Source organism: Lampetra planeri, chromosome 35 (assembly GCF_965212315.1).
Source record: "Lampetra planeri chromosome 35, kcLamPlan1.2.h2, whole genome shotgun sequence".
Taxonomy (NCBI): domain Eukaryota; kingdom Metazoa; phylum Chordata; class Hyperoartia; order Petromyzontiformes; family Petromyzontidae; genus Lampetra; species Lampetra planeri.
Window position 1 is genome coordinate 9,363 of NC_136141.1, and position 25,666 is coordinate 35,028.

The following is a 25,666-nucleotide window of genomic DNA, read 5'->3' on the forward strand; positions in this document are numbered from 1 at the left end:
GTGATACAACTGCAGCGCCACCGTGTGGCCACCACGTGACACAACTGCAGCGCCACCGTGTGGCCACCACGTGATACAACTGCAGCGGCCCCGTGTGGCCACCACGTGATACAACTTCAACGCCCCCGTGTGGCCACCACGTGATACAACTGCAGCGCCACCGTGTGGCCACCACGTGACACAACTGCAGCGCCCCCGTTTGGCCACCACGTGATACAACTGCAGCGCCCCCGTGTGGCCACCACGTGATACAACTGCAGCGCCCCCGTGTGGCCACCACGTGATACAACTGCAGCGCCACCGTGTGGCCACCACGTGAAACAACTGCAGCGCCCCCGTGTGGCCACCACGTGATACAACTGCAGCGCCCCCGTGTGGCCGCCACGTGATACAATTGCAGCGCCCCCGTGTGGCCGCCACGTGATACAACTCCAGCGCCCCCCTGTGGCCACCACGTGATACAACTGCAGCGCCCCCGTGTGGCCACCACGTGATACAACTTCAACGCCCCTGTGTGGCCACCACGTGTTACAACTGCAGCGCCGCCGTGTGGCCACCACGTGTTACAACTTCAACGCCCCCGTGTGGCCACCACGTGACACAACCGCAGCGCCCCCGTGTGGCCACCATGTGATACAACTGCAGCGCCCCCGTGTGGCTACCACGTGATTCAACTGCAGTGCCCCCGTGTGGCCACCACGTGATACATCTGCAGCGCCACCGTGTGGCCACCACGTGATACAACTGCAGTGCCCCCGTGTGGCCACTACGTGATACAACTGCAGCGCCACCGTGTGGCCACCACGTGATACAACTGCAGCGCCCCCGTGTGGCCACCATGTGATACAACTGCAGCGCCACCGTGTGGCCACCACGTGATACAACTGCAGCGCCACCGTGTGGCCACCACGTGATACAACTGCAGCGCCACCGTGTGGCCACCACGTGATACAACTGCAGCGCCCTCGTGTGGCCACCACGTGATACAACTGCAGCGCCACCGTGTGGCCACCACGTGATACAACTGCAGCGCCATCGTGTGGCCACCACGTGACACAACTGCAGCGCCCCCGTGTGGCCACCACGTGATACAACTGCAGCGCCACCATGTGGCCACTACGTGATACAACTGCAGCGCCACCGTGTGGCCACCACGTGATACAACTAAAGCGCCTCCGTGTCGCCACTACGTGATACAACTGCAGCGCCACCGTGTGGCCACTACGTGATACAACTGCAGCGCCACCGTGTGGCCACCACGTGATACAACTGCAGCACCACCGTGTGGCTACCACGTGATACAATTGCAGCGCCCCCGTGTGGCCACCACGTGATACAACTGCAGCGCTGCCGTGTGGCCACCACGTGATACAACTGCAGCGCCACCGTGTGGCCACCACATGACACAACTGCAGCGCCCCCGTGTGGCCACCACGTGATACAACTGCAGCGCAACCGTGTGGCCACCACGTGACACAACTGCAGCGCCCCCATGTGGCCACCACGTGATACAACTGCAGCGCCCCCGTGTGGCCACTACGTGATACAACTGCAGCGCCACCGTGTGGCCACAACGTGATACAACTGCAGCGCCCCCGTGTGGCCACCACGTGATACAACTGCAGCGCCACCGTGTGGCCACCACGTGATACAACTGCAGCGCCCCCGTGTGGCCACCACGTGATACAACTGCAGCGCCACCGTGTGGCCACCACGTGATATACCTGCAGCGCCCCCGTGTGGCCACAACGTGATACAACTGCAGCGCCCCCGTGTGGCCACCACGTGATACAACTGCAGTGCCACTACACAGGGGCAGTGCCACCGCGTGGTGGCCACCATGCGTGTGGCTGTGTTGGAGAGTACCCACAACATTAACAGCAACACACCGGTGTGCTGTACTCGTAACGAATTGCCATGTTTTGTTTAAGTGAGAAACCTTTATAATTGGCTGTGTTGGGTGGTGGCGGGTTTAACATTTATCTTTACGCGATATAACCCAAACATTTCTCTATTTGCTGTAGTTGTGCATCTGTCCACAAGAGGGCAACACGTGACTTGTATAGCCCTGACCCTAATCTGTAATGCTCATATAACCACCTCAGCCCTATAGCTTTGATTTAATTGAATATCTGGCTTGCATGCCACAATGATTGTTATAATTCAGTTGCTATACTTTATTGAAGGGATTTTGGAATATAAATAAATCCCCCCTCGTGCTATCCTATGCTTACCTATGTTTTTAGTACAATTCTTGGATGTAGAAATTGAAAATGCTTTTGGCCACTAACTTCACGGTGGAAATATTTTTTATCAAACCCTCCGGACTATTTGTAGCCTACAAATGGTGCAGTCAGGAAATGTAAAAACTGACACTGTCTCTTGGTTGCAGTGTTATTGACAAGAAAAATAAAGGCTTTTTAGTAATATTTTGCTTCAGGTTTGACTTTTCCTAAGGGAAATTGTATTGACAAATTGTCAACAATGAACCTTAACAACATTTATTATGAAATACATTTCGGGAATTTTTTTTTTGGAGGGGGGGGGGGTTAAGATTGACAATCACTGTCAGATTACACAAAATTAACAAAACGATCGTAGGGAAGTATATTTTTCAAACCCTCGCAAAAAAAACAATATTCAACGAGCATGAACTTGCTTAAATTACGCATAGGCTGCCGATAATCACCACGCAGGCTGCAATCTAAACACGTGTTGATGCACGATGTTAAACTTCATCCCTCTTGGAGATGTGTTACAGCCTCCTCCTCGCCTCATTACAATGAAAAACAATCTGAGGATTTTGCGCTTAAAATAGCTTAAATGTTTTGCTTAAAAAAGCGACGGTCTACGAGTCTAGCTATTAATAACTATAAACACAAGACAGGCCTCGTAACTTTGTGTTGACAAAACATTCCACCGAATGAGCTCGTAACTCACCTTGAGGAGCTGGGAATCCCCCTTGATGAGCTGGTAATCCACATGGTCGAGCTGGTAATCCACAACACGAGCTGGTAATCCACAACACGAGCTGGTAATCCACATGAACGAGCTGGTAATCCACATGAACGAGCTGGTAATCCACAACACGAGCTGGTAATCCACAACACGAGCTGGTAATCCACATGAACGAGCTGGTAATCCACATGAACGAGCTGGTAATCCACATGGTCGAGCTGGCAATCCACATGAACGAGCTGGTAATCCACATGAACGAGCTGGTAATCCACATGAACGAGCTGGTAATCTACATGAACGAGCTGGTAATCCACATGAACGAGCTGGTAATCCACATGAACGAGCTGGTAATCCACATGAACGAGCTGGTAATCCACATGAACGAGCTGGTAATCCACATGAACGAGCTGGTAATCCACATGAACGAGCTGGTAATCCACATTAACGAGCTGATAATCCACATTAACGAGCTGGTAATCCACATTAATGAGCTGGTAATCCACATTATCGAGCTGGTAATACACATGAACGAGCTGGTAATCCACATGAACAAGCTGGTAATCCACGTGAACGAGCTGGTAATCCACACGAACGAGCTGGTAATGCACACGAACGAGCTTGTAATGCACACAAACGAGCTTGTAATCCACATGAACGAGCTGGCAATCCACATGAACGAGCTGGCAATGCACATGAACGAGCTTGTAATCCACATGAACGAGCTGGCAATCCACATGAACGAGCTGGCAATGCACATGAACAAGCTTGTAATCCACATGAACGAGCTAGCAATCCACATGAACGAGCTGGCAATCCACATGAATGAGCTGGTAATCCACATGAACGAGCTGGTATTCCACATGAACGAGCTGGTAATCCACATGTACGAGCTGGCAATCTACATGAACGAGCTGGCAATCTACATGAACGAGCTGGCAATGCACATGAACGAGCTGGAAATCCACATGAACGAGCTGGCAATCCACGTGGCCGCCACGCAGCACAACTGAATTAAATAATACTGATAGGAACCTCCTAGTTACACCGACCCACATGGGATTATTTTGTCTGTCCGTCCGTCGTGCATCCAATAATGGGAGGAGTGGGGCTGGGTGGAGAGGGGAGGGTGGGGAGGGGGCTGGGTGGGGAGGGTTGCTGGGTAAGGAGGGGCTGGGTGGGGAGGGTGGGGCTGGGAGGGGTGGGGCTGGGTGGGGAGCTGGGTGGGGAGGGGCTGGGTGGGGAGGGGCTGGTCACCCCGTGGTGCCCTTATAATACTCAACGTTTAACATACTCACGCCGGCTTGTGCCCGCCCTCACAGTCAGCCATATTTGCGGAATACACCACGCCGCCGTTGACCCTGGCCATTGACCGAGCAACCCAAAGTTCCTAACAGCTCCCTCCGCAGGAATGTGTTAGAATACGATGTTTTGAGTGCAACACAAGAAATCATCATCAGGTACAAATGTAAGAAAAAACAAACCTAGTAAACTTAGAAATATAATGCAATACAACACAGAGTCGGCTAACATAAGTCAACACCCTACCTGGTTGATTACGTTCTTCCAAAGATTGCTAAATATGAGAGAGACAAAACACAGGGACGGAGACACATAAGCAGAGAGGCCTTAAATAGAAAGAGGGGGGGCAGAGAGAGAGAGCAGGTACAGAAATTAGCATGTCAATGAGAGATTTGGAGCTTTCGTGACTGCAGGAAATTATACAACACGAGGCCACGGAGAGAGAGAAAACACCACCATATAACCACCTCTACCCTATAGCCTTGATTTAATTGAATATCTGGCTGGCATGCCACAATGATTGTTATAATTTTAGTTACTATACTTTTTTTTTCTTCTTGGTTCTTTCGGTAAAGTCACGTAGAAGGGAAGTAATAAAATAATAAAAATAAAACATAATAAAAGTGACTTTACCGAAAGAACCAAGAAGATGAATCCCTGCAGTCACGAAAGCTTTAAATCGAAAAATTGCTATACTTTATTTATCTTCTTGGTTCTTTCGGTAAAGTCACGTAGAATGGAAATAATTAAATAATAAGATTGTAACATAATAAAATCATTCTCACGACGTTTCGGCCACAACGCAAGCAGCCGTCCTCAGGTGAAGTACAGGTCTGTCAGAAAGACAGCGTCTGAATGAACACCACCAGGCTTGGCAGCGTATATTTAGGCTGGGTTGGAGGGGGAAGAGCGCCTTGACAAAGGAATTTGCATATCAAGAGGAATTTACCATATTTATGGGAAATGCAGGTATGTGATTAGTACTACTTATGCCCGTGCATTATGCAGGATTAGCAGCATCAAAGGGAGGGGATATGGGAAATGCAGGTATGTGATTAGTACTACTTATGCCCGTGCATTATGCAGGATTAGCAGCATCAAAGGGAGGGGATATGGGAAATGCAGGTATGTGATTAGTACTACTTATGCCCGTGCATTATGCAGGATTAGCAGTATCAAAGGGAGGGGATAGGGGTAGCATTAATAAAGGGAAGGAGTGTTAATAGTATGTAGCTGCAGTAACTAAAACCACCACGTAAACAACTAAAGTATAAACTACATAGTATCATTAGTATACTAAATATACTCTACAATAAGCTGAGTTACTAACAGTAAGTAATACATTACAATTCTACGTCGTAAAAAATATAATATGCTTCCATCTTAACGTTATTCTCTTACATCACACGAGTCTACACCGTACTATATACTGCCATAGACAAACCCAACATTTAATTATATACTGTATTGCTATAAAACACCCTAAACCTTATACATTGTAATATTACACTATGTATTATTCTACCCACCCTAATGTAAAAATTGCAAATGCTTTTGGGGGGCTCATTTCACGGTGCAAATATTTTGTATGAAACCCTCCGGACAATTTGTAGCCTACAAATGTAAAATCTGACGCTGTCTATTGGTTGAAGTTTTATTGACAAGCAAAATAAATACTTTTTAGTAATGTTTTGCTTCAGGTTTGACTTTTCCTATGGGAAATTGTATTGACAAATTGTCAACTTTGCACCTTAACAACGTTTGTTCTGAAGTACATTTCGGAAAATGTTTTTTTTTTTTGGGGGGGGGGGGGTTAAGGTTGACAATCACTGTCAGATTATACAAAATAAACGAAATCGATCGTAGGGAAGTATATTTTTAAAATCCCTATGGAAAATTGTATTGACAAATTGTCAACTTTGCACCTTAACAACGTTTGTTCTGAAGTACATTTCGGGAAATGTTTTTTTTGAGGGGGGGAGGGGGGTTAAGGTTGACAATCACTGTCAGATTATACAAAATAAACGAAATCGATCGTAGGGAAGTATATTTTTAAAATCCTTCGCAAAAATCAATATTCAATGAGCACGGACTCGCCTATATTACGCACAGGCTGCCGAGAATCACCACGCAGGCCGCAATCTTAACACGTGTTGACGCAGTCACGAAAACTTCAAATAAAGATTTACGCACGATGTTAAACCTCATCCCTCTTGGGGATGTGTTACAGCCTCCTCCTCGCCTCATTACAATGAAAAACAATCTGAGGATTTTGCACTTAAAACAGCGAAGGCCTACGAGTCTGGCTATTACTAACTCTAAACACAAGACAGGCCTCGTAACAACTTTGTGCTTGCAAAACCAATTCCACCGAATGAGCTGGTAACTCACCTTGAGGAGCTGCTAAGCCACGTGGACCAGCTGTAGTCCACGTGTTGACACTGAAATGGCGGTGCCTCTGCGTGCGGCGTCCACCGCCCGCACGACCACGTGGAGTGAGCCGCCGATCACGGGGGGGGGGGGGGAGTACGATCTCGTGGAGTCATTCTCCTGCTACTGTAAAGAAGCGCCGACGAGGTGTTGAAGAAGGGGAAGGTATAAACCCTCGACATTCACAGTTTACATCCAACACCACTCTAGACAGCTCCAGCTTCAGCTTTGCCAAATGCAGCTCCCCCACTGTCGACGGCGCTCGCCGTCCTTCATTTTACACCACGTGACGTCTCGCTACGCACACGCCTTCCCACCAATGAACCACGTGACGTCTCCCTCCGCACGCGCCTTCCCATCAATGGACCGCGTGTCATGGCTCTCGTTAACCACCAGGCCTCTACTGCTCGGTGCACCCGCATTCATTATAACTACAGTGCCCTTTCCTTAATTATTCTCTCCCCCTTTCTAATTTCTCTCAGCACCTGTGTTCATATAAAAAAAATGTTGAGTAACTCCATGTAGCGTGTATTTTCTATTCAATCTCCAACACTTCCATAATACATAACATACCATCTATCTTCTATCTATGTACAGTGGATGAAAATGAATGTCTGTTCCAAATACAAATGCACACCGTTAAAGCAATCGCCACCAAACTTGGTTGGTGGCGGGTTTAACATTTATGTTTACGCAACATAACCCAAAAACCTCTACTGTGTACTGTACTTGTGCATTTGTCCACAAGAGGGCAACACGTGACTTATGTAGAACCTATAGCCCTGACCATAATCTGTAATGCTCATATAGCCACCTCAACCCTATGGCCTTGATTGAATTTCATCTCTGGCTTACATGCCACAATGATTGTTATAATTTCAGTTGCTATACTTAAGTTATTTGAGAAAAGGATTTTGGAAAATAAATATCCCCCCCCCCCATGCTATCTTATGTTTGCCTATGTTTTTTTTGTACAATTCTGGGACGTAGAAATTGCAAATGCTTTTTGGGGGCTCATTTCATGATGGAAATGTTTTTCAAACCCTCGGGACAATTTGTAGCCTGCATATTTTGCAATCAGGAAATGATAAAACTGACTCTCTGGACCTTTAGATTGTTCAGTAGTAAATGCCCAAAAATATTTGCTCTGTCAATGAAAGCCTATGAAAGAGAATGTAATTTTGAGCAAAGACATGTTGTGTCTCGGACCGCGTTCGTAAGCATAAGGCAGATTTGAAACACGGTAGGACCAACACGTCGACCGTGGCTGGTCATTGTTTTAATGCGAAATTTATTTCTCGAAGACGAAGGTACTTTTTAAGCTCACTGGGTATCAACAAAGATTCGTTCATGAAGCCATCCACATATACAGATACAATTTTTACCGAGAAGATGGGTACAAGCTCACCAATCATTGGAAGGATGTCATCCACCAGTTTAAGTCATAACTGGTTGTGATGTTCTCATCCTGCCACCTTCCAATGTTAGTTTTAATTTTCCCCGTGGCTTTGGCTCTCCGATTTTACATTAACAGGTTCAAAACAAATTTCACACCAACATAGCCACCTCTGCGCACCGACCTCGACGTGGCGGCGGCTCTGCGATCTGACATTAACATGCTAATTTTTCAAATTAACATCACTAGCCCCGCCGACGTCGTTTATGACCCTTGGGCTACACCCATTTTAAACCTTTAAAACAGTCTGCCTCAGCAGCTTCCCCCTCTTTCTTCCTCCTGATGACGATCGCTTGTGTTATGATCGAAACGTCGTAGTTTTTGGTTTATTGTATTTTTATTCATTTGAACCCATCTACGCGACTTTACCGAAAGACCCAAAGAAGATGGGTGTGATTGTTGCCGATTTGAAGCGCACTGTTTGGGAATTTAGTGCGTTTCACTATTTCAGCACCGATGTTCACCAAATATTCAGCAGTGTAAACGTATGGGACAGCTTGGGATGTCAATGCAGTAGTTTGTTACTTGAAAATCCGTGAAGAAATAAAGAATTGCATTGCAAATTGGCCGCGTAGTTTCGTTTTTTTTTGCCGGCGCCGGACGTGCCAACACAGGACGCCAGCAATGTTGCCGCTGTCAGAGGTCACCCGTGAAGACACCGCACAGTGCCCCACTGCTGCTATTATCGCGCCGTGGCACTGCAGTTGTACCATGTGACCACACGGTGGCGATACAGCACCAACCCGCGGCACCGCGTCCACGGTGCGCGGCTCGCGTCGATAGTCGGCGGTGCGGCGCGGTGACGGCTCGGGTCGCTGTGTGGCCACAGAAGCGAGAGGGACTCCACAGTGACGCGGGGTCTATGCCCGCCGTGTCTCATTACCCCGAACTACCTACCCGACATCAGCACGCGTCCATTTTTGTTAGGTTATTCAGCGAGTGTCCATGATGGTTAGGTTGTTTAGTGAGTGTCCATGTTGGTTAGGTTATTTAGCGAGTGTCCATGTTGGTTAGGTTATTCAGCGAGTGTCCATGTTGGTTAGGTTATTCAGTGAGTGTCCATGTTGGTTAGGTTATTCAGCGAGTGTCCGTGTTAGTTAGGTTATTCAGCGAGTGTCCATGTTGGTTAGGTTATTCAGCGAGTGTCCATGTTGGTTAGGTTATTCAGCGAGTGTCCATGTTGGTTAGGTTATTTAGCGAGTGTCCATGTTGGTTAGGTTATTCAGCGAGTGTCCATGTTGGTTAGGTTATTCAGCGAGTGTCCATGTTGGTTAGGTTATTCAGTGAGTGTCCATGTTGGTTAGGTTATTCAGCGAGTGTCCATGTTGGTTAGGTTATTCAGCGAGTGTTCATGTTGGTTAGGTTATTCAGCGAGTGTCCGTGTTAGTTAGGTTATTCAGCGAGTGTCCATGTTGGTTAGGTTATTCAGCGAGTGTCCATGTTGGTTAGGTTATTCAGCGAGTGTTCATGTTGGTTAGGTTATTCAGCGAGTGTCCATGTTGGTTAGGTTATTCAGCGAGTGTCCATGTTGGTTAGGTTATTTAGCGAGTGTCCATGTTGGTTAGGTTATTCAGCGAGTGTCCATGTTGGTTAGGTTATTCAGCGAGTGTCCATGTTAGTTAGGTTATTCAGCGAGTGTCCATATTGGTTAGTTATTCAGCGAGTGTCCATATTGGTTAGTTATTCAGCGAGTGTCCATGTTGGTTAGGTTATTCAGCGAGTGTCCATGTTGGATAGGTTATTCAGCGAGTGTCCATGTTGGTTAGGTTATTCAGCGAGTGTCCATGTTGGTTAGGTTATACAGCGAGTGTCCATACTGGTTAGTTATTCAGCGAGTGTCCATATTGGTTAGTTATTCAGCGAGTGTCCATGTTGGTTAGGTTATTCAGCGGGTGTCCATGTTGGTTAGGTTATTCAGCGAGTGTCCATATTGGTTAGTTATTCAGCGAGTGTCCATATTGGTTAGTTATACTGGTAGGAACGAAGTGGACCAGACCACCAATAGATTATATCGTCCGTCCGTCCGTCCGTGTATCAACATCGCCCCCTACTGCAAACACTTGGCATGACCCTGTCCGACAAGATGGCCGCCCGCTCCCCCTGCGATCTGTGAATTAAACAAGATGGCCGTCGCTTCCGGCGCCTCACGGCGAAACTTTTTGATCGACTGACTATGGGTGAACTCATTTATTCTGGTGGGTGAACAGTGGCGGGGAGGGGTGGAGGAGGAATTGATGATAAAAACAAACTTGCACCATCGTTACAGCTGCCGCGACGAGAGATGTGGGAGGAGAAGCGGCGACCGCTGCCTTGCAGGTGAGAGGTGCGTGTGTGTGTGTGCGCGTGTGTGCGCGTGCGTGCGTGTGTGTATGTGTGTGCGTGTGTGTGTGCGTGTGTATGCGCGTGTGTGTGTGTGTGCGTGTGTGTTTGCGTGCGTGCGTGTGTGTGCGTGTATGCGCGTGTGTGTGCGTGTCTGTGTGTGCGTGTGTGCGTGCGTGTGTGTATATGTGTGACTGTGTGCGTGTGTGTGCGTGCGTGTGTGCGTGTCCGGCCCACTCGAGCGGCGTGATGAATGGGCGCTATTGGGCTTCGGATCGTTATTCACGGCGAACTGGAAGCGTAGCAACACAACTTCATTACGTGTGCGTGTGCGTGCGTGCATGTGTGTGTACGTGTGTGTGTGTGTGCGTGCGGTGTGTGTGTGCGTGTGTACGTGTATGTGCGTGTGTGCGCGTATGTGCGTGTGTGTGTGCGCGTGTTTGTGCGGTCGATATCCCTGTACCGGTATTAGTATTATTCCTACCAGCCCACCCCGCAGGGTCCTGTTACTGGTAGGAACGAAGTGGACCAGACCACCAATAGATTATATCGTCCGTCCGTCCGTCCGCGTTTGTCCGTCCGTCCGTCCGCGTTTGTCCGTCCGTCCGTCCGTGTTTGTCCGTCCGTCCGCGTTTGTCCGTCCGTCCGTGTATCAACATCGCCCCCTACTGCAAACACTTGGCATGACCCTGTCCGACAAGATGGCCGCCCGCTCCCCCTGCGATGTGAATTAAACAAGATGGCCGTCGCTTCTGGCGCATCACGGCAAAACTTTAAACTTCGCTTCAAAATTACTTTACTGAAACGCAGCACGTTTATTTAAAAAATTACTTTACTGAAACGCAGCACGTTTTTTTTAACACAGAGACAAGAAACATTTATTAACACAGAGACGAGATACATTTAATCGCCTTATTTGTGCACGAAAAGCACGACGCGAGGCCTAGTGCGGCAGGCTTCGCGAGGCCTAGTGCGGCAGGCTTATTAACACAGAGATGAAACGCAGCACGTTTATTTTAAAAAAAAATCACTTTACTGAAACGCAGCACGTTTTTTAACACAGAGACAAGAAACATTTATTAACACAGACGAGATACATTTAATCGCCTTATTTGTGCACGAAAAGCACGGCGAGAGGCCTAGTGCGGCAGGCTTCGCGGGGCCTAGTGCGGGAGGCTTATTAACACAGAGATGAAACGCAGCACGTTTATTGTTGTTGTTGTGCATATTGGCAGTGGTGCCTGACTTGGCTGAATCTGCAGCCCGGCAGCGGCAGAGCAGAGGCAGCGAGAGGCCTCGTCGCTGCTGCTATTCACTCGCTTATAGTTCTACCGTGTTCACTACATCTCTGTCGTGTTCACTACATCTGCCGTGTTCACTACATCTCTGCCGTGTTCACTATCATCTCTACATCTCTGTCGTGTTCACTATCATCTCTACATCTCTGTCGTGTTCACTACATCTCTGTCGTGTTCACTATCATCTCTACATCTCTGTCGTGTTCACTATATCTCTGTCGTGTTCACTATCATCTCTACATCTCTGTCGTGTTCACTACATCTCTGCCGTGTTCACCACATCTCTGCCGTGTTCACCACATCTCTGTCGTGTTCACCACATCTCTGCCGTGTTCACTACATATCTGCCATGTTCACTACATCTGCTGTGTTCACGACATCTCTGCCGTGTTCACTATCATCTCTACATCTCTGTCGTGTTCACTATATCTCTGTCGTGTTCACTATCATCTCTACATCTCTGTCGTGTTCACTACATCTCTGCCGTGTTCACCACATCTCTGCCGTGTTCACCACATCTCTGCCGTGTTCACCACATCTCTGCCGTGTTCACCACATCTCTGTCGTGTTCACTACATCGTATTCACACGCAAGTATTTCTACTTGTGCTGCAATCTTTGATTATTTAGCTGCTGGCTGCATGTTTGGTGGCGATGCTACCGTTATAGCAGCACCAACTGCGGTTGGTTCTGGGTCCATGGAAACGACGCTTTTCACTGCGAGTTTGTAAAGGGTTCCAGCAGCAAATGCGGTCTCTGTTTCAGCAAGCATATTTTCAACGTGGGCGTCCAGACAACCATTGGGGTCTTCAAAGTCGTGGTTGTTTTCGGTATCCATGTCGTGCGCGCGAATAAAAACTCGAAGTGCCAAACAAACACTGCTCAATGTAGTACTGTTATATGAATATGCCAAACGCCCGTTTATTCAACTCTATGTAGACGACATAAAATGCACCAAGGTGCCGTTTATTCCCTCTATTTTATTTCACCTTTATACTAGTAAATGCATTCGAGTTTCCCCATCTAAGGTCAATTAATCTCAGATGTGATCGTTTGGAAATGAAAGACTACGAGTCTTTAAATCTCACAGCGTTTCTTGTCAAAACAAACACTTTTAATTAACGTTACACTAGAATACAGTAATTTTTTCTTTAACTCCTCTATACCCGGTCGATATCCCTGTACCGGTACTAAGTATTATTCCTACCAGCCCACCCCGCAGGGTCCTGTTTCAGCGAGTGTCCATGTTGGTTAGGTTATTCAGCGAGTGTCCGTGTTAGTTAGTTATTCAGCGAGTGTCCACGTTGCTTAGGTTATTCAGTGAGTGTCCATGTTGGTTGGGTTATTTAGCGAGTGTCCATGTTGGTTAGTTATTCAGCGAGTGTCCACGTTGCTTAGGTTATTCAGCGAGTGTCCACGTTGCTTAGGTTATTCAGCGAGTGTCCATGTTGGTTGGGTTATTTAGCGGCCGTGGTGTTTTAGGCGAACGTGATAACCACGGCACTACGGGCATCACTTTCAGCACATGTGAAGTAGCAATATATTTCACTGGCATAGGCATATTCCATCAATGTGTCCTGATCAATCTTGATTAGGACACATCTGATACACTTTCAATAAAACAAGGTTTCTTTGGTGATGTGTAAAATATTTCCACCCGGTTTCTAACCGGGGCCCTTGAGCGTGAACGTGACAACCACTCCACTGGGGAAACCACGAATATGGGGGCAGTCAGCCATTTGATAACACGATGTAACACGATTGTTGTTCCTGGGTAGTAAGTGTTATTTTCTATTATGCCTCAAAAGTATAGAGAATGGCTATTATTATTATGCCCCACAAACTTTGCTTTCGTGACCAGGACTTTATGTGAAGGAATTACACAAATGCACACCGCGTTTTCTCATTGAAAATAGGTAGATTTCAAAATATCACTGTCCTGGTCACAAAAGCAAAGTTTGTGGGGCATAATAGCCATTTTTTGTACTTTTGAGGCATAAGCAATTAGAAAGTAACACTACCCAGGATCAAAAAATATGTTTTTGTTACACAGTGTAATAGAGTAATCCGAACAATCCCATAAACCTGCTACAATATTCACATCAAACTTAAAGTGTATTCGAGAATATGATTTCCCCTTTTATCTGGCAACAAAACAGGTGTTAAGTTTAAAAAAAAACTTTTACAAGGAATCATGTCTGCATTAACCACAATACTTGTGGTCAAAATACAAAAAACACATACTCTGATAATATATGCATTGTCTTTCAAACTGATTGGTATTAAAGTGTATTTTCAAAAAACCATTGAACCCTCACGGTTGAAAATACGTTCGATATCGTTTAACTGTATGACACTTTAAATCAACAGAAGGCTTTTTAGATAAAATAAAATGTTTCCGCCCGGTTTCGAACCGGGGACCTTTCGCGTGTGAGGCGAACGTGATAACCACTACACTACGGAAACCGCCATGACTTCAGCCGCCTCCAGGCCCTACTTGGTCTCAACTCCTCCTCCTCCCCCTTCCAGACGCCGTCGCTTAGAGACAGCGACAGACCCCTCGTCACCGTCGTGACAGAAACGCCGCTCTTGGCACCTCGGGCTCCCAATTCAGTCGCTGTCAAATAAGTACCGGCCCATCATCGCTATTGTCACTGTTTTAATGAATACGCAGTTCGTTTATCTGTCAACGTGGGTGAAGCTACTCCACTTGCAAGGGCCTCGCTGTCGCCTGATTCTCTGCGGGAATTGGTACGCCTCTGGGGGCGTTGCTTTCATGCGAAACCCCGGGGCTCGCTGCGGCCTGGTTCGACATTTACACTGCGAAACAAGAGCGCGCAATCAGTTGGATTTAATAAGGTTATGATGGATTTAATAACGTTATTGTGGATTTAATAACGTTATGGATTTAGTAACGTTGTACAACGACCGGAGAGACAAAGACAATTGAGTCAATGTGGCCTGTGGGAAGTTTATGACTTACAGTACAGTAATTAAAAGTTAATCCAGGCTAGAGAAACACTCAAGAGACCTGGGGAAGTAGAAAGTCAAAAGTCTCCACGTCTCGATTCGAACTTCGGCTTCAACAACGAGAGAATCATCAGCACGGGACAGCCAGCAGTCCGGAGAAGTGTGAGACTGTGAAAGTGTGAGACTGAAAGCGCCAATTGAGGTTGACTGGCGGAGTCGTCCCGCTGCTTGTTGCATTCAGAGATGGTAAGGTTTGTATACTCCGATAACGTATTTGCTGTCAAATTCGCTTTTAAAAACCTAAAATCATCAATTGTAGCAATCTTTTGAGCACAAGGCACTGAAGTCGGGCCATTGCACAGACGTCACACCGTGTGTCTCCTCTTGAGGCAGTGTCCTTGATGAAATTGAATGCTGTGTGTGCTTATGCACCACGGCCAACACTATCACCAATAAATGCATGCGAATATAAGAATATAAGCATAGGTTTTACCATTTCTGGAAATAAAACAGGTGTTAGAATGTTCAAACACCAAACAGAAGCATTTTGCAATGAATCACCTTTCATAGTGATATCAGTTGTTACAAATTCCATTCAACACTTAACAGGTTTAAATTCTATAATTCTCAATTGCCAAAGTGTTGTAATTGTTCTTGAGGACTGGGTTAGTTAATTATTCAACTTTATTTACTGTTCATTCTAATTCGTTAATTAAGAAAACAAGTCTTATTCCAAAAAGCGATTAATAAAAGTTTGTCCATGTCCTTTAATTCCAGGATGGGAAGAGCAAAAAAGATTATATGCGTAAGTAAAACAGTTACTGCAGAGACTGTGTTTGCATTAGAGTAAATGTATCACTTCTAATGAGTGTTACTCCGAAATGTTTAAGTGTTAAACACGTCGTTTTCATTAATACAATAATATCTGAATAAATGACTAATTCTGTCTGAATACTTTTATAATCTTGAAGGTTGTATCGCTGTCTTTACATTCACAAGAACACAATATAAAATGTTGAAGATAATGCAAGTGCTTGTGATGCATCATAGGTGTCCTCGATGCAGATTTGACAGACCTTCTAGGAGATGAAGGTGTGTATATATAATTCATTAAAGTTAATCTTGATTTGAGCCTTTCGTGACTGAAGGAATCCATACTCTTTGGTTCTTTCGCTAAAGTCATGTAGGTAGAAAATAAAATAAATCACGACGTTTCGGGCACAACACAAGCATCCGTCATCAGGTGGGAAAGCGTTGGTCTGCTGCTGAGGCTGCTGTTTTAAAAGGTTTGAAATGGGTGTAGCCCAAGGGTTATAAAGAAGTGGCCGGGGCTAGTGATGTTAATGTGAGAAATTAGCATGTAACTGTAAGATAGGAGGAGAGCGGCCTCCTAAACGAGCGTAACAGAAGTGGCTATGTTAATGTGAGAGATTAGCATGATGTCAATGTGAGAAATTAGAGGGCACAGAAGTGGTTATGTTAATGTGAGGGATTAGCATGATGTTAATGTGAGAAATTAGCATGTAACTGTAGAAAAGAAGAAGAGGTTGGCTTCCTCGACGAGGGAGTGCAACCCAACGGGTGTAATCCAAAAGAGTGCAATCCAAAAGACATGTGAGCATGAGAGATCTAAGAGAGAGGCATAGAGAGAGAGACACAGAGAGTCGAAATAACCTTTGACATATGCAGGTTGGATGGAAGCATCATTAAAGTTAGTTGTTTTGCTTTATTAAGCACGACACTTGTGTGCACAATTCTGTATGCTGTTTGAAAAATATAATGTTTTTGCATTCTGGATTTTACTGGGGGTTGTTAAAAGGCAGCTCAGTATAAGAGATAGATCATAATATTGCATGTATTGTCAATTATGATTTGGAATACAGCATACCTTTATGTAATTTATTCATTCAGATGATAATGCAACACTTTATATTGCCAATAATAAGACATGTATCACTGGAATGATCATAGCTGATGATGATCTAAATAAATATAATTGTGTCAGAGTGCACCATTTAAAATAGGTTGTAGGTTCAAATGCTGGCAGTGAGTTGACGTCCCAGAATTCTTCTTGGGTCTATAAAATAAGTGCCAATTTTGGGAAAGTTATTAATTTGCCCAGGAAAGCATCCCTGAGTCTCAAGACTTTTTCAGGAGGCTCCTGAAATTAGGCTGTTTGGCAATTTCAATTAATACGTGTTTCGTGCATGAGACAGCAAAAGCTGTTATATAGCGCAATTTATCTTTTTATGAAACTGCGTTGCCAGTGGTGAATCACCACAAATGAAAAAAACTCAACACAATGGTCAATAACACTGTTCTAGAAGCACAATATATTGTATATCATTTGAGTTAATGATCTTAATATCTGTCTACTTGGAAAAGGGGCCATAGCGTGAAGCATCACATACTATATCAATTGGATTCGATATCGGGCAGTACTTTTTACAAATGTGTTAAGTATTGGTGAGACTGTCACGAAATTGGTGTCCACCATAGAAAGTTAAACTCCAAAAGAGGGTTATAGCTGGCAATGAAGATGAGCACTACCTAACGTTCACTTGAGCTTGATGAGACTGGAATAATGACAATGTGGATGTAGACCATTTTAATATGGATATACAATGCTGTTTTTGTTACATGTTTTTGATAGATGAATCAATTAAAAAGCCCCCATCACGCATTACCCATGGGGGTGGCTCTGGAAGATTTAACATGGGTAAATCTAAAAGGTAAGACAACATAGGCGATTTTTTAATGTATATTGTCTAAAAACAAAGCTTCATCAAGCTGTCATCAAAATGCTGATAAAACCTTTTGCATTTCGTTGTTTTAATTGATTTTTATGATAGCTAATGAAAGCATACTTGATGGTAACCAGTAGGAATATCATGACAGTATTATAGTTTTTAAGCACTATCAAGAATAAACATGAATCCAGCTGCTTCTCGATGCACCCAAAAGATAGGAAAACCAGACAGTTACTTTGTATTACATTAAATTAACTTTTGTTTTGTTCCACAAGTTCAGCATATGCTTACACGTGTAGCATTTTCCACAGCATGACTTGCAGGGTCTCAGTGAATGAAACTCGTTCTTATGGATACACTGCATGCTAGATATTTGTGATTTGTAATTAAATGGATGGGCGTCTATTCCACCACCCACACGTGCCATTACAAAGGCTTCTATGTTACACATTAAAGTGATTGATAAATGTGGAATGTTGAGTATTCATAAGACTTAAATTTCGATTTAAAGCTTTCGTGACTGCAGGGATTCATCTTCTTGGTTCTTTCGGTAAAGTCACGTAGAAGGGAAATAAAATATTAAAATAAAACATAATAAAATAATTCTCACAACGTTTCGGCCACAACGCAAGCAGCCGTCAGGTGAAGAACAGGTCTGTCGGAAAGACATTTTTACTGAGCAACTGTGTATGTTTGAGCAGTTTATTAACGTCAGATATCTTCTCCTCTACAGTCCACCTTTCTGTGATTAATCGTTTCTATCCATATGCAGACTAAATCTTGTATATTAAAGCTTGCATATTAATGGTATGGTGCTTTACAACTATGCCAATGAAGTTTTCTGTGATTTGTGTCATACAGCAATCCAGTTTCGCTGTTATATTTTGTGCAAAAGATACATATTTTTTTTATATTGACAGTAATAGTATTCACATGTAATTAAATTCACACTGATCAACGTTTCCAGTCACCACATGCTTTTTTCTGCATAACCACTTCCAAAATTCCTGTCCGTTTTTTCCAGTATAACTTGGCTTTGTATTGCAGCTCTGTGCTGGATGAAGATTTTTTTAGCAAGTTGGCTGCAGAAGCTGAAAATGATGAGCCAGTAAGAATGTATACGTGCAAGAAGTTCACCACAATAATTTACAGTTCCCTATTTACAAATAGTGATGGTGCTTGTTGTTCCAGTGGGTGGGGTTTGTGCATTTAGAGCTTTGAGTAGCTGTTTTAATACCATAAATTATTGAATAGAAATAGCAATACTATATTTCCTACTCATGATGTTATTGTTTCTCCTAAGACAAAATCATCGTGTGTTATGAGTATGCCAGAATTGTAATCTATTACATGCATAAAATCTGACATGTTTCAGGCATGGTGTATATGACTGGTTGCGTTTGTGTGGCAGGGATCGGATGTCTCTGACGCTGATCCCCAGGCTGTACTTAACACGATGGAGGTGAGACTCATCATTGGCTTACACTCCTGCCTTTTGGGATGGCCACATTTTCTAAAACTCTTTGAGTTGATCTAATGGACAAAATGGCCACACATTCATTCTTTTTAGCTGGTGATCTTGATGAGGCTGAAAACTTTTGTATGTGCAATGCACATCTCTGTGTATTGTTCAATCTATTTATTTTCTGGCCGACACACATTTTTCTGTTCATCATTTACTGATTAAAATGATTTGTTTACACTCACCAAGCATATCACAGTGCTAATCACTTGCTACTATGACACTAAAGTGCATATTTGATACATTGAGTCATCTGAAGCAGTAAGATAAACTATTCATAATAAAGTTTTTTGGTTAGATCGCGTTATTTATAAATGTGTCATAACCCTCCACCACCCGACACGGCCAAACAGTAAAAAATGTGTCACGTTTACAAAAGACAAATAGTTCACTACTTTAGAACTACTTTAGAACTACTATCCCTAACCCCAAAACAATTTCCTTTATTTCTTATAGGAAAATTATGTTTTAATTTACGCGATTTTGAGTAACGCGCCATTTTTCAAGAACACAATCCCCGTATAAAACGTGTTAGACGTATAGATAATTGGCATTTAACTGGCATTAATACTGGTAGGAACCTCTTGGTTACACCAGCCCACAGGGGATTATTGTGTCCGTCCGTCGTGCAGGGAGGGGCTGGGTGGGGAGGGGCTGGGTGGGGAGGGTGAGGAGGGACTGGGTGGGGAGCGTGGGGGGTGGGGCTGGGTGGGGAGGGGCTGGTCACCCCGTGGTGCCCTTATAAAACTCAACGTTTAACCTACTCACGCCGGCTTGTGCTCGCCCTCACAGTTGGGCATATTTGCGGAATACACCACGCCGCCGTTGACCCTGGCCAATGACCGAGCAACCCAACATTCCTACCAGCTCCCTCCGCAGGAATGTGTTAGGAAATGGACAATACATTGCATTATTACTCATTAAATATAATGCAATAACCACAGGAATAGCATTTGGAGAAGTACATTATATGTTTTTTTTATTAAACTGCCTATTTTAAAGCATATGCGGGAAAGTGCAGGGTGGACTGTGTGCCATCCTGCAGTGGGCATCATTGGTTAAAGCACTGGGTGAACATGTCACTGCTCCCAACTTTCTTGTCACATTGTTAATGTGGAAATGGCCTAGATCATACTCATGTGATCATGACCATTCCATAATCTGTGAACCATTGCCACACTCCTTCAGTGAATCATGTCCGATACAACCTTTTAATCTTTTCCCTTTTTAGACCAAAAATGTACGTGGGCAATGTGACCACTAACACCAATTATCATTTGGCTCTTGCTCAACACTCGCAGTTCTTGTGAACACGTGTTGCTCCATTTCTGCAGAAATTTGGCCAGTGCCCCTCGGCACAAAATAATTCCTTCACCAGTAGTGCGCATACAGTAATGATAACTGACCAGCACAAAGCAGTGGCTAGTAGATGTTGGATAAGCTTTGTCATTTTATAATACAACAGTTTCTTAATACAAGACATTACCTATATGTCCAGTGCATGTTTTGGTAAAAGTTTTTAGTCCAATTTTAGATCATGGATAAAATTAGTAGAATATTAAATTTGGCCGCTTCTTTTCACGCTACTGTATGAGTTGAAAGTATATATTAGTTAACATATGAATTGGGCCCTGTATGTTTTGGATGCCACAATATGTTCTCGTGTGATATATGCATGGGTACTGCTTCATCGGCTGATGAAAATACCAAATGTAAAATGCACGTTTTTGTGGAACAAGAAAACAAGCAAAACACTGTTTTGGCAGGAGGACAGCCTCAAGTTCATAGCAACAGATTTTGACGAAAAGATGTCAGTAAACATGTTGACCACTTCTGTTAATGTTGAGTTTCACATACGCATGCACATTTAGAAAATATGGAAACTCTGACAGTAATTTAAAGGTTTAGTTAACCATATTCCATATCTGTAAACTCATGATGAAAATGTAGTTTGAGGCAAACCAAAAAAAACGTACACGGTAACTTCACACTCTTTAATCACAATATTCAATGTGTGTTGAGTATTAGCGACTGACATGAAGGCAATAGAAGCAAACACAGTGTCTGCAATTGATATAAGATGCACATACAATAGCAGACCCTTTAAAGAATTGTACGTGTTGTAAAATAACTGGAATATATTATTGTATTAAAGAGAGGTTTATTTTTTATGGAAGGTGCCACGATGCATCTTTCCATTGATACGTGTTCGTATGTAAACATGTGTTTTCGATAACATATGTCGTATACTACATATGGTTGAGTTTTGCTACAAGTCTTAATGACCAACAATAGTACAGAGTGTGATGTACTTGTCATTAGCGCAGGATTGAAACCCATTAATGACATTATATGAAGTTAAATATATAACCCAGCAATGTGTTATCCCTTTGTGTACAATGAGATGCTTTAATCCATGGTTTCAGTAAAATGTACTACCCTTCAGAGGAAGATTGGTTTAAAAGTTTCATTCCAACAGCTTGGTTAAAATTAGGTTAAATGCATGGAACGTAATTGAATTTGATTGACTAATTATACAGTGAAATGTAGATATGATGGCTGTCTGAGTGACTTGCTGAACTGATCCCATACACCATTTAGTAAAGTTCAATGCTCAGCGTGGTATTACACAAATAGGTTTGGTCTGCTCTGCTAGATTATTTAGCGTAGGTTATTCATAGGTTCAAAGCTGAACCTGTCTTGTTCCCCCCACTTCACAAACTGACACCGATCAGCACAGTGAAGTAAGGTCAAACAACCCCAAGATTGAAACAGTGTGAAGCCTTCATTTAGCAGTAGATTGACAAAGGGCAGAAATTCAATCATTTCATTCTTCAACAATTATATATTTAAAAAAAGTGATTCTAAAAGACATGACATGACTCATGATAGTATTTCGAGATTATTACAGGAAGTTATTCATTATTAAAAGTGGTTTCATGATTTGTAGTAAAAAGGTTGCACTTAATGTAGTGTGAAAACAATAGAAATTAGCCTCAAATATATTGACCAGGTGATTTTAAATATTAACTTCAGGTTCTACCTATGAGATAATATTGTGTTTGGGGATTCTGTCCATTGATTGTGCCATACGTTGTCTAGGTTTATTTAGTGCGCTTACCATAAGATGTTTGCGTTATTCACAGTAGGCTTTTGTCAACATAAAACAAGATTGCAATATAAAATCTACATTATTTGCTCATTAAAGACATTTGTTTTTTGCATATTTGTTACATTCACTTCCAACATTGATTTTAAAAAATGTTAGTACGATACTCTAAATCACCTCAATTATTATACAGGAGTTTTGTGTTAATAAGTCTTTCAAATGAATACACGTGTTTTCTATTTGGCATGTAAAGGCAGAAGCATGCACTGGTAAATTTGAACACATGTTGCAGTGTTATGGCTAAGGCGACATGTAGGCACAGTGTGTCACATGGGGACAGGGGTCGAGAATCTTAATTCCAAAAAAGCACCCAAACCGTGGCCCTTTCCTAAATGCACACTTAAAGGGACGCTCAGTCAAGCAGGGAGTACATTTGCAGGACGCATGTGGGAATGCATCGCATCGTGTCTCTCTCCATCAACCTTGTCCCATGCACAGATGCCGCAGTACGCCTGCAACATAAATACGCATATCGCGAGTGGGCTGAAGAGAAGCAGCACTGGCCAAAGCTGTAGCAGGCACACGGCCAGGAAGATGAGCAGCACGACTCTGAGCCATCGTCTTGGTTCCACCAACACAATCCGAAACATAGATGGCATGAAAAAGTAATCCTTCATCTTCTGCAGGACAGTCTTGCACTTGTATTCTGTCACACTGTGAAGGGCGACGTCCTGTTTGAGCACAGTCACAATGCATTGGCACCTTGCGGCATATCTTGCATCCTGTGTAATGGATCTGGACTCAATATCCCCAGCCGGATTTTCTTTGTAGACGATATAAAGCATCATTTCATAAAAAATCCCAAAATATGAACGATGATCGGCTTTGATATGGGTCTTGTGTTTGTTTGCGATTGATGCTTCTCCAGCTGTTGCTTTTGCAGTGTCTGGCAGCTGGCCAGCATTTCCCCCCGCCAGGGCCAGCACACTCGTGGGTTGATGGGGAGAGGCATCCATTGCAAGCAGGACCACCGTTAGGCAACTCGCGAGGTCGGCTCTGAAAATGATGCATATCAGAATCGGAATCTTTATTTAGACTGTAAGAGGAATCCAATGAGCTGTCAAGCTCTTTTTTACAGATGTCCAGTCAGGGCGGGTCAGAAAGTTACAACAGCAATACAATAAACTGATAGGAGTGTAAATTATAGGAAAGGTAAGCAAGTAACTAAATCTAAATAAAGTACATATGTATAAATTGCTAAATTAAATCAATTCCTTTCCACAATAAATGCAAGCTTGGGCAAGGCAGCAAAACAACAGTCCCAGACGACAGCCAGACCGACAGCCCCTCAATAAATGTACACATTAAAATGTTACAAAAATGTTACTATCGATACACGGATTCGATCAAAGTCACAAACCACATTTGCAAATGTGATGATATCCAGAACTAATCTTCTGCTTCAGGATATTTTTAAAAGATGTACGATGATAGAGACAAGGTGTTTCCAAAACTTTGGTGCGCAACGGCAAAGTCTTTGTCATCTATTCCAATTCTTGTTCTTGGGGTAGTTAAAAGGCAATTCGATGTACATCTTGTGTTTGACAGTGGAAGTAATGCATTGTCAAAGTATAGCGCAGATTTGCCAAAAACAGATGGCGATTTTCTGAAATTGTATCTTATTCAAAATAAGTAAATACCACCGAGGTTTTATTTACAGTTTTGACCGAGTAAATATCTGTTTCCTGGCTGCCGACAAAAGGGATACGCCACAGGTTACCATTGTTTGAACACTCACGTGTTTCATTTCCCAAAACAAATTTAGGGTTTTAGTAAAAACAAAATGGGTATTTTATTTTAATGTTTTGCTCAAAACATAAATTGCGTAATCTTCGTTTACTAATCTCATGACCATGTTCCTATTGTTTTACTATATCGTGCTTGATGATCAAAACCAGTTTGTCTTACAAATAGTTGAACGATGCAGTCTTTTGCCAACATGTAAACCAAGCTTAAAGAACACATCCCCATGCAGTAACGTACGATAACCATTGCAATGAATACACGATATAGTAGTAGTAGTGCATTTGGCACTTTATTTACAGTCCGCATTGCCAGTTTATTTACAGCACCCATTGGATATTGCTTTTGATTTGATGCTAACAACGTAGTCCAATGGAAAACAAGTCTGCACTTAGTTGCTTTAGCCTATAGCCGTACCTTCTTTACCAGATGGTGTGAGCTCTCGCGGCCTGGAGTACGCGTCGCTCCAATGTTGCTGGGCGGCTCGTGGTGTGACAGCAGCAGCAGCAGTGGCCCCCAGTGCCCTGTGAGAGGCCTCCTCCTCTGTGGCTGGCGGTGCTGCCACGAACTTGAGCTTCATGGTTGCAGCCTATCGCGATGCATATTCAGTGGGTGTGTCGTGTAGAGCCGACCAATTGGCGTTTGCTTGCCAAGCAGTAACTTGAGACGAAGGGACGGGTTACGAGAGGTCGTGTCCGAGCTGCGTTATGGAGCTCTTGGGAAGGGACAGCAGCAGTGGGCGAGGGGGAGGCACATGGCGGTGTAGACACGCGGCAATTCGCCACTGCTCAAATAGCCCCCCACCCACCACCACCGATGTTTGAGGCCCCTTACAAGGCTAGAAAAAAGTGTTTGTGTTGAGGCCAGTGTAAAATATTACTTGCAGATATGTGGCTTTTAAAAAAATCCGACTGGAAGTGACGTTGGGTGCTATGTTTAGTTGATTCAGATCGCTTGTTTTGTAAGGTTGGAGGAGGTTAAGGTATAGTGGGTTTAATAAGAGAGGGGGATGTGGTTGGGAGAGCGTTGCAAAGGCGACGAGTGTGTTTGTTTTAGAACCCCGCATGGCCTCGCATATGAGGATTCGGTGTATAATGGGGCCCATGATTTTGGAGATAACTCCACGTTATGCCTGTCTGAGAATACTGACTTTAATACCGTCTTAGGTTTATCCCGAAAGAAACTTGTTGTCCAATAATGAGGAATATTTGAGCATTTTTTAGACATATAAACACATTCTTAGAATCATCAGTTACTTAACGTTTTTCAATTACAGAGATGTTTCTCTTTTACCACCTGTGTTGCTGTGTGATGGCAGAGGTGTGGACTCGAGTCATGTGACTTGGACTCGAGTCAGACTCGAGTCATGAATTTGATGACTTGCGACTCGACTTGGACTTGCATAACAATGACTTTGTCCCACCTATGAGATGTGGACTCGAGTCATGTGACTTGGACTCGAGTCAGACTCGAGTCATGAATTTGATGACTTGCGACTCGACTTGGACTTGCATAACAATGACTTTGTCCCACCTCTGTGTGATGGTGATTTAACTTGTTTTGCATTTTGTTCCAGATTCGAACCCTAATTGATTATAATCAGTCACATGTAGCTCATTTACATTTACGATGTGTTTCACCGTGTTAATTGTATTACAAAATATAAAGGACTTTTACATTTTCTTCTGAGGAAGAGATGTTTTTGTCTCATTGTTCAAATAGTACCAAGTGCTGCAGGGCAGTGATTTTGGAC

At 43.8% G+C, this 25,666-nt stretch overlaps 1 protein-coding gene, 1 long non-coding RNA gene and 1 other non-coding gene across 9 annotated transcripts in view; 1 reads left to right on the forward strand and 2 right to left on the reverse strand.

Annotated features, from left to right (window-relative positions):
- Positions 1–14,152: 14,152 nt before the first annotated feature.
- TRNAV-CAC (transfer RNA valine (anticodon CAC)) lies at positions 14,153–14,225 on the reverse strand. Its single transcript has one exon. It is a non-coding gene; the product is annotated as a tRNA-Val (tRNA).
- Positions 14,226–14,230: 5 nt separating this feature from the next.
- FBF1 (Fas binding factor 1) overlaps positions 14,231–25,666 on the forward strand; it is a 48,428-nt gene continuing 36,992 nt past the window's right edge. For 5 of the 7 annotated variants that reach the window (XM_078610835.1, XM_078610836.1, XM_078610840.1 and 2 more), the window contains exons 1-6: positions 14,231–14,975; positions 15,507–15,534; positions 15,780–15,821; positions 17,383–17,461; positions 18,527–18,587; positions 18,891–18,941. In XM_078610835.1, the coding sequence (XP_078466961.1) occupies positions 14,973–14,975; positions 15,507–15,534; positions 15,780–15,821; positions 17,383–17,461; positions 18,527–18,587; positions 18,891–18,941 (264 nt within the window). In that variant the 5' untranslated portion in view covers positions 14,231–14,972. Of the gene's footprint in view, positions 14,976–15,506; positions 15,535–15,779; positions 15,822–17,382; positions 17,462–18,524; positions 18,588–18,890; positions 18,942–22,608; positions 22,776–25,666 lie in introns of those variants that run through there. The other 2 variants (XM_078610838.1, XM_078610842.1) reach the window with 2 other exon arrangements.
- LOC144730227 (uncharacterized) lies at positions 20,977–24,601 on the reverse strand. The gene is made up of 2 exons (XR_013587801.1): positions 24,331–24,601; positions 20,977–23,166 (listed from the first exon to the last, which is right to left on the reverse strand). It is a non-coding gene; the product is annotated as an uncharacterized LOC144730227 (long non-coding RNA).